This window comes from Oryza glaberrima, chromosome 1 (assembly GCF_000147395.1).
Source record: "Oryza glaberrima chromosome 1, OglaRS2, whole genome shotgun sequence".
Taxonomy (NCBI): domain Eukaryota; kingdom Viridiplantae; phylum Streptophyta; class Magnoliopsida; order Poales; family Poaceae; genus Oryza; species Oryza glaberrima.
Genome location: NC_068326.1, coordinates 27,168,066 through 27,177,814, shown reverse-complemented (window position 1 = coordinate 27,177,814; position 9,749 = coordinate 27,168,066). Strand labels below are relative to the sequence as shown.

At 46.7% G+C, this 9,749-nt stretch overlaps 1 protein-coding gene across 1 annotated transcript; it reads left to right on the top strand.

Moving 5' to 3' along the window:
* Nucleotides 1-3,675: 3,675 nt before the first annotated feature.
* On the top strand, nt 3,676-7,865 carry LOC127781436 (protein PLASTID MOVEMENT IMPAIRED 1-RELATED 1-like). Its single transcript, XM_052308393.1, has 2 exons — nt 3,676-6,368; nt 6,455-7,865. The coding sequence occupies exons 1-2, from the start codon at nt 4,036-4,038 to the stop codon at nt 7,587-7,589; spliced, it is 3,468 nt and encodes a 1,155-aa protein (XP_052164353.1). The 5' UTR covers nt 3,676-4,035; the 3' UTR covers nt 7,590-7,865.
* The last annotated feature ends 1,884 nt before the right edge of the window (nt 7,866-9,749 follow it).

Genomic DNA, 9,749 nt, shown 5'->3' with positions numbered 1-9,749 from the left:
CATGGAGATTATCTATGAATATTGGAACCGGTCGTGTGGCTGATGCAGTTAGGGACGTGGCGGGGGATTTGTGGGATTGGAGTAGAAATATTCTAGGGGATTTGGAGAAAAGAATTAAGAAGGTAAAGAAGGATTTGGAGGCTTGCAGGAGAGGAGGCTTGGACGGTGCCAGTGTACATAGAGAGCAGATGCTTCAGTGCAAGCTGGAAAAACTAGAAGATCAATGTGATCTGTATTGGCACCAGCGCGCGAAGACACACTGGCTACAGTATGGCGACCGTAACACACGGTTTTTCCACCAATTCGCTTCGGAAAGGAAGAGGGCCAACAGGATTCGCAAACTAGTAAAGGAGGATGGCAGTGCAGTTGTGAATCAGGATGGGATGTGCTCGTTGGTGACTGATTATTACCGGACTCTTTTTACCTCTCAGCAAGGTACCCGGTACGATGAGCTGCTACAGCAAGTTCCAACAAAGGTCACTAATGCCATGAATATGGTATTGATGAAGCCCTATAGTGATGAGGAGATAAAAAACGCTTTGTTTAGCATGGGTGATCTCAAGGCGCCGGGACCGGATGGCATGCCGGCCTTGTTTTACAAGAATTTTTGGGAGACAGTGGGGCTGGATGTGGGGAAGGAAGTGAAATCTTTATTGAATGGATCAGAGATGCCGGCGCACTAGAATGAAACAGTAGTTGTCTTGATCCCAAAAATTCCAAATCCGGAGAGACTTAAGGATCTTAGACCTATTAGTCTCTGCAACGTTGTATATAAAATTGCTTCCAAGGCCGTTGCAAACCGACTGAAGAGGATTCTCCCAGAAATTATATCTCTGAATCAAAGTGCCTTTGTGTCGGGAAGGATGATCACGGATAATGTGTTGCTCGCTTATGAACTTACTCATTTCTTACAGAATAAAAGGAGGGGTTCGGATAAGTTTGCAGCATTAAAACTTGATATGAGCAAGGCATATGACAAGGTGGAGTGGGAGTTTGTTAGGAGAATGATGGGGAAGTTGGGATTCTGTCAGGAGTGGATTAATATAGTCATGGGCTTTGTTTCTACGGTCTCGTATTGTATCAAGGTTAATGGTGACTAAACAGAGTAGATAATACCCCAGAGAGGATTGAGGCAAGGTGATCCACTATTGCCCTATTTGTTTTTGCTATGTGCTGAAGCGTTCTCTTGCCTACTCAATTCAGCGGAAGACAGGGGTGATATTGAAGGAGTGCGTGTGTGTCAGGGGGCCCCGATCATAAATCACCTTCTTTTTGCAGACGACTCGCTGCTACTCTTCAAAATTAACAACCAGAGTTCAGCTCATCTGCAGAATGTGCTATCACTTTATGAGGATTGTTCGGGACAGACTATCAACAAGGATAAATCAACGATCATGTTCAGTAAAAACAGCACCACTGTGGAGAAAGAGAATGTGATGGCAGGACTGGGGATCCAGTCGGAGGCTAGAAATGAGAAATATTTGGGATTACCAATTTATATGGGTAGATCGAGGAGTCAAACTTTCTCATATCTGAAAGATAGAGTCTGGAAATGGCTACAAGGGTGGAAAGAAAGGTTACTTTCTAAGGCCGGCAAAGAGATCCTGATAAAATCAGTTGTACAATCCATTCCATGCAATGTCATGTTTTGATCTTACCAAAACTTTATGTGACGAGTTGGGTTCGCTTGTGTGCCGGTTTTGGTGGGCACAGCAGGAAAATGAGAACAAAGTCCATTGGGTGTCATGGGAGCTGTTATGCAGGCGCAAGGAGCAAGGGGGGATAGGTTACCGGGACCTGCATTTGTTCAATTTAGCTATGTTAGCGCGGCAAGGATGGCGGCTAATCATGGAGCCAATGTCGCTATGTGCACAAGTTCTCCGAGCAAAATACTTCCCGACGGGAGACTTAATGGCTATGAAAGAGAAACCGGGGATATCATATTCTTGGAGGAGCATCGTTCGGGGAATTCAAGCGCTGAAGAAAGGTTTGATTTGGAGAGTGGGAGATGGCACAAATATTGATATATGGCACGATCCTTGGTTACCGAGTGGAATTACCAGACGGCCTATTACACCCCGGGGGAGAACTGTGGTGAACAAGGTCGCTGATCTCATCGATCCGACTACTGGAAAATGGGACAAGGAGCTCATTGAAGGTCTGTTTTGGGAAGAAGATGTCAAGCAAATCCTAACAATACCAATTAGGGCATGTGTGGAGGATGGGTTGGCTTGGCATTTTGATAATAGGGGAATTTTTTCAGTCAAGTCTGCGTATCATGTTTTGGAGGATGAGAGACGTCGACATAAACCGAAGCAGGACGGAGCATCCAGCAGCGGCCAAACAAACATGGAAAAGTTGTGCTGGCAACAGATTTGGAAACTTCCATATCTCCCTAAAGTTAAGCACTTCATATGGCGCCTTGCACATAACAGCTTGCCCTTTCGCATGAGTATTCAGAAGCGTGGTATGCAGATTGATACTAGATGTCCAGTATGTCACAGGCAGAATGAGGATGGTGGCCACTATTTTTTGAAGTGCAAACTTATGAGGAAATGCTGGCAGAGCTTGGACCTGGAAGAGTGTAGACTGGAGCTGGTCCAAATGCAGTCGGCTAGTGAATTTGTGGCCAAAATCATGCAGAAAAGTGACAAGGTCAAAACGACTATATTCCATTTACTGTGGGTATGGTGGAGTGCAAGGAATAAAGCAAACATCGGGGAGGAGATGTTGTCCCAGGGCGAGATTGAGCATCATGTTCAGAATACTGCAGCGTATCTGGAAAACCCTGTCTTACAGAATACAGAATACAGTTCAGTCTGGCCGATCTGTGAGAAAGGGCAACACATGGAAGGCACCTCCACCAGGTATTCTAAAAATAAACTTTGATGGAGCTTATCGGGAGATGTCCAGGGATGGAGCTTGGGGTTTTGTGATCAGAGGTGAAAATGGACGGGGAGTGCTAGCTGGATTAGGGCGTTTGCCGATGGTTTCAGACGCACTGATGGCAGAGGCTTGTTTAGCTGCACTTGAAGCTGCAATAGATCATGGCATTTCCCGGGTGATTATTGAATCGGATTGTCTCAATCTTGTTTCTGCTCTCAAAACTGATGAGTTTGATAGAAGTTCTGGAGGTATCGTTTTCAGGGAATTACGTCTTATTTTGTCTATGTATTTCGTAGTAACGGATATCAGGCATGTCCATCGATCTTGTAATGCCTGTGCGGATGCACTTGCTCACATGTGTTTGGATAGGGACCCGGAACAACCAAATGTTTGGTCTATTCCCCTCCCAGAATTTGTGAACATTTTGGTAGATCGTGATTCCACTGATCGCCATGCTATCTGAATAAAGTGAGCGTATTTCTATCAAAAAAAAAAATGGGGATGGTTGGAAGTTGCTCGATTTACTTCCACTTATACCAATTATGCCACCGCTTCATCCAGGTACATGCCATTAAATACCTTCCTAGTACACCAAAACATACAGGAAATCAGGACCCCTGCCATTTTTAAAATTCGAATACATGAATCCCTGAATTCAATCTACCTACACAAATTTTTGACAGGTACATCTTTCCACCCCAATCTGTCGAGTTCAGGAAGGGAATGTATCAATCGCAGGAACAAGAACAACCCATATCAGAACGCGATCACACCAAACGATCTTCTGCCCCTTCCCAAGTTCCAAACCCTTCAATACGACCCCAACATCCATCCACCAAACCTTCTCCTCCGCGAGTTCCACGACTTCTTCCATGGGTTTCCACTCCACCACGAGACAAGAATTCTGTCCTCCTCAGATCCCAGATCCAGCTGACTGAGCAAGGCCAAAGCACCGAGCCGGCGAGCCCGCCGCACAGTAGCTGCAGCAACACGACGCAGGAAACCAGCGGGGCAAGGCAACCAAAGCCAACGCCAAGCAAGGCATCCGCTCCGCTCCCCTGCCCCCTCACGCCGGCCGCGCCCTCCCTCCCCCAAAAATCCCCACCCCAAAATTCCAAAACTCAAACCCTCCTCTGCTGCTATCCGTCCATGTCGTCCCGCTACCTCGTGCCGCCGCCGGGGGCCGCCGACCGGGCGGGGGGCGACGCCGGGGACGCGGCCCTCGCGCGCGACATCGTCACGCTCCACAAGGCGCTCTCCCTTGACCACTCCGCCTCCTCCCGCCGCCGCCGCTCGCTCCCGCTCCCCGCCCCGTCCGTCGCCGACCAGGCCCGCCACAAGCCCAGGCTGAAGCCTTCCTCCTCCACGCGCAAGCTCCTGCCGTCCGCCTCATCGTCCTCCTCCTCCTCGGCGGCGGCGGCGGCGGCGGCCTCCACCTCCTCGAGCTCGTCCTTCTGGAAGAAGTCTCTGACGGCCATCTCGCACCTAGGGCGGCGCCGCCTCGACTGCGCGTTCGCCCTCCACGTGCACTCTGTGGACGGCCTCCCCGCCGCGCTCGATGGCTCCCCGATCTCCGTCCACTTCCGCCGGATGTCCCTGTGCGCGTCCACCCGCCCCGTCGCGGCCGCCCTCGGAGCCGCCTCGTTCGAGGAGGTGTTGACGCAGCGCTCGCCCGTCTACTTCTCCCGCGGCGCCAAGGCCGCAGTCAAGTATGAGCCCCGACCGTTCGTCGTCGTCGCCGCCACCTCGGCGCTCGAGCTCGGGAAGCACGAGGTTGACCTCACCCGATTGCTCCCACTCTCCTTCGACGATCTCGAGGAGGGCGGCGGCTCCGGGTTCGGGAAGTGGAGCACGAGCTTCCGGCTGTCCGGCCCCGCCCGCGGCGCGCGGCTCAATGTCACCTTCTCGTGCACGCTGGTAGGCGCCGCCGGGGAGCAGCAGAAGGGAGGTGAGGTGGCGGGGCTGAGGCGTGGCTCGATGGCGCGGCAGGTGTCAGTGCAGACCCCTACACCAGTGCCGGCACGGAGCCGGGATGTGAGAGTGTTACACGAGGTGTTGCCAAGCGGGAGGACTGTCAAGGCTCTGCCGTTTTTTGGTGATGCAGGCCTCGATGTGAGGAAGGAGGAGGTGCCAACAGTAGAATCTGAGGAGAATGAGTCGCCACAATCGAAGCATTGCACATCCGTTGAGGTGAGAAATGTGGACTTGGCACATCCAGAGGGCAATTGTGATGCTGCAGAGTTCAGTGTGATCGAACAGGGAGTTGAGATTGCCCTTGAGGATCCAGAACAGCTAAAATCTGTGGGGACTGATAATGTAGCTGATGGAAATGAGGACTTTAGGGACGAAGTTGGAGAAAATGAGGGAGAGGCCAAGGCTGTGTCAGTAGGTGATGCCTGTGCTGAGGAGAGTGTTGGAGGGAAGCCAGAAGAGGTGTTCAGTGATGTTTGTTTTGAAAGCGAGGATGCGGGAGAGAAGAAGGATTCAATGGTCAAAGCGGTTTCATTGCCTACCGTAGAATTGGATGGGGAGGATCAGCTGGATGCAGAATTGGAAGATCTGGGGTGTCTAATCAATAGCCTCTCTGTGGTCGAGCCAGAACAATTTGACTCACCAATTGTAGAAGGTAAACGTTCTAGGCGGTTGAGCTGTGTGGGTGTGACAGAAGGCTGTAATTCTGCTAGTAGGATGATCAGATCACGCAGCATGGATGCCTCGTCCGATTTTGTTGCTAGTGAGTTTTTGAATATGCTTGGGATAGAGCATAGTCCATTGGGAGCAACCTCAGGTAGTGATTCGGAGTCACCAAGAGAGCGGCTTTGGAAGCAGTTTGAAAAGGAAGCTCTAGCATCTGGGAATGGTATTCTTGGTTTGGACTTTGAAGATGAAGCGGAAGAACTTAGTTATGAAGATGATGCGGAAGAACCCAGGTGTGAAGATTTTGCACATGATTTTGATCTCTCTACAATCATACGTGAAGCAGAACTTGAGCTTCAGAACGCGATTCAGCCCATAGATAACATATTTCGAGCTAAATCACTGGAAGATGAAGAAACTGAAGCCTTGATGCGGCAATTTGGGTTAAATGAGAAGTCTTTCCAATCTTCTCCACCCGGAAGTAGAAGTGGGTTTGGTAGCCCCATTGACCTTCCACCTGAGTCACCCATTGAGCTACCACCTTTGGCCGATGGCTTGGGTCCATTTGTTCAGACAAAAGATGGAGGATTTCTGCGCTCGATGAATCCAGTCCTGTTCAAAAATGCGAAAAACAATTGCAGCTTGGTCATGCAGGCTTCTTCACCAATTGTACTACCAGCAGAGATGGGCTCTGGGATTATGGAGATTCTGCATGGTCTGGCCTCAGTTGGAATCGAAAAGTTATCAATGCAAGCAAATAAACTTATGCCCTTAGAAGATGTCAATGGCAAAATGATGCAGCAGATTGCTTGGGAGGCTTCTCCAGCTTTAGAGTCTTCTGAAAGGTCGGCCTTTCTTGCCATATATTTTCTGCCGTTTATCTACTTCATCTTATTTCATTTATTAAAGTTTCTCCTCTTTACCAATTCAGATATGACCTATTGGATAATCATACCATGGATGCTTTAGCTGGAGGGATTGGCAATGCTACCTTTGGCAAGAGTAAGAAAGGGAGATGTACTAATCTGTCATCATCATTAGGTAGGGAAAGCACTTCAGAATATGTTTCACTTGAGGATCTTGCACCATTAGCCATGGAAAAGATTGAAGCCCTTTCCATTGAGGGTCTGAGGATACAATCTGGCATGTCAGAAGAGGATGCACCCTCCAATATCAGTGCCCAGCCTATTGGGGAATTTTCCTCTCTGCAAGGAAAATGTGCAGGGAATACCCTCTCCCTTGGTTTAGAAGGAACCGCAGGGTTACAACTCCTGGATGTCAAACAAAGTGGTGGTGATGTCGATGGACTAATGGGGTTGTCAATCACTCTTGATGAGTGGATGAGGCTTGATTCTGGCATAGTAGATGAAGATGAGCAGTTCACTGACCGGACGTCAAAGATACTTGCTGCTCACCATGCCAAATCAATGGAATTAGTTGCTGAAAACCAGAATGTGGACAAAAAGAACAGGAGGTCTGGTAGAAGATGGGGTTTGTTAGGGAACAACTTTACTGTTGCTCTCATGGTTCAACTGCGTGACCCACTACGTAACTATGAGCCAGTTGGCACGCCGATGCTTGCTTTAATTCAAGTGGAAAGGGTCTTCGTTCCCCCAAAGCCTAAGATATACAGTACTGTCACAGATAAAGGTAACAGTGAGCATGATGATGAGGAGCCCAAGACTGAAGAGGTACTAGAAAAAGCTTTGGTCAAGGAAGAAAAGATTGAGGAAGAAGAAGATTCTGTTCCACAATTTAAAGTCGCAGAAGTGCATGTAGCTGGTTTCAAGAGCGAGCCTGAGAAGACAAAATCATGGGGTAATCAAACACAGCAACAATCGGGATCAAGATGGCTGCTTGCAGCTGGCATGGGTAAGGGCAATAAGCATCCCCTGATGAAATCCAAAGCTATTGCGAAGCCAACTAAAGAGGCAGCTGGTCAGTCAGGAGACACCCTTTGGAGCATTTCTTCACGCGTACATGGAGCTGGAACCAGATGGGGCGAGTTAGCTGGACCTAAAAGGAACCCAAATATCCTCCTTCAAAAAGAAAAGCGATTTAGGTGATGGCTTGGCAATTATCAGTATTTAGCTCTTGTGATTTGCTGTCTTGGATGAATCTGTTCAGGGAAGAGTCTATTTATCTGGAACCTTGTCCTCACTGGAATACTTCTAGTGGACTGTTAATGTAAATTTAGTTCCTTTTTCTTGATACACCTTGAACCATCCAGGTACATGCACATGCTTCCGATCGGTTGTGCTCCTTTTCTCCTTGTACTTGGCTGTACTGAGAAACTGGTATTTCTCCTTTTCTTGTTACAATTGAAATAGTGGCTTTTTGCCTGTGAAGGCGCAATAGCAATACTACAGCCTTCTCATGTATGTAGTGGTTCTAGCATTCATTTGGCCAGTCTTTTAACGGATTTTATACCCATTTCTGTCATGTTTGCTGTCATAACACTGGTTATGCAGTTCTATTTTCAGATAACTACAGTAATGTATTCTATGGCAATATGTTCAGATAAATTCCAGGAGATTAGTTCTTGTCATCCTGTGGAAAATGTAGACTATCTCATCAATTAAACATGCTATATATTTAGATGAATGCACTAAATACTCTTTAACTGGGGAATGCAAACATCATCTCCCCCGTGCTGATGGAACGATTGGCAGCGCTGTCGCGATTGATTTTTGAGCGGGTAATAACTAATAAGCGCACTGGTAAGACCCTGTGGATGTAATGATTCGCTGAGGGCGCCCATGATGTCCCAAATCTCGGTCAGTTACGATGGGCACCGCTTTGTTTAAGGAACTTGTACGCACAGCTGAGTTGGGGAAAAGGAAAGCCAGAAGGGGTCTCTGGCGCATTGTGCGTCTCAGGAGACAACGCACAAGAGTCATTGCACATCTGCACATGGGGAAGAGAAATCCATGGAATCTCGCCCTGTGAACGATAGGTCATGGGCCATCCAAAGCTAATTGTAGGATGCATTAGCGATGATGGAATGGACCCCTCCTCCAAAACTTGGGTTAGCATGGAGCCATATGAAGCAGCAGAAAAGACCTTGCTAACCAGCCGGCAGTACACGTAGATAATCAGCGTGGTTTTTACTGGTCTAGAGGTAGTCCCTATGGCTAATTTGATCAATTTGGAATTGGGATCTACTCCAGTATTGCTCACTGCATGTGGGGGTCCGAGTGTCTGTGGGGTCCACATGTCTGTGATGTAGTACTCCATACCACTTGCATCCTAATTTGATACTCCCTCCGTCCCATAAAAAATAAAGGGGTTGTTCACTTTGATCTTACTAAATTTTGGCATTACCAAAATTTTGGCATAGTTGCCAAAATTTTAGCAACTTGATAAAATTTTGGCAGGATTTCTTATATAGTTACCAAAATTTGGTAGCAAACTAAATGTAGTCACTTTTTTGGCAACTTTACTAGAATTTGGTAAGGATGAAAATGGCATCAAAGTGAACAGGCCCGAATCTAGAATCGGATGTAACACATTCTTATGTCTAGATTCATAGTACTAGAATGTGTCACATCTGGTAATAGGTTAAGTTTTTTTGGGACGGAGGGAGTACATTTGAGCTTAATTTGCTGAGAACTTTTAGGTGTTTGCATTCTAAACAAGATAAAAATCCAATGCTTCTCAATAACAGGTACCATGTGAAAGGTATTTAAGTATTGGTATAGATACTTAGATACCAAGGGTAAAAATATAAATATACTACTTGAGAGAAAGGGTAGAATTGTCCCTAAATTTTTATTGGTACCGCATAGGTACCAGTTAAGTGATTTGTCCGGTACTAGCTGTTCTCATTTTCATGATTTTCTATGGATTTATGCTGTGTTCTTTGATATTCTCATTTGCATGATTTTTTTTTATATTTACGTTTTGTTTTGAAGAAAACGATATTGGAGTGAAAGTTTTCATTTACTTTATGTTCTCAGGAAGACGTCAAAACCCCTATGTTTAATTCTTTTGAGATTTATATCTTTTTTACTAGAAGAAATTTGTATCGTGTTTCAAAAACATATAACTTCTTCCTCAACTATATAAATAACTAATTAACTGCGTAAATAAGTCATGGATATCTTTGAAGGTAAGAAGAAAGGATATGATCTTTGATTTTTTTTCTCTCTCCGATACAAGTTGAATCAATCACTAAATTAACGGGGTAACCATGATTTATGTTTTTATTTCTCTATAATGGTATC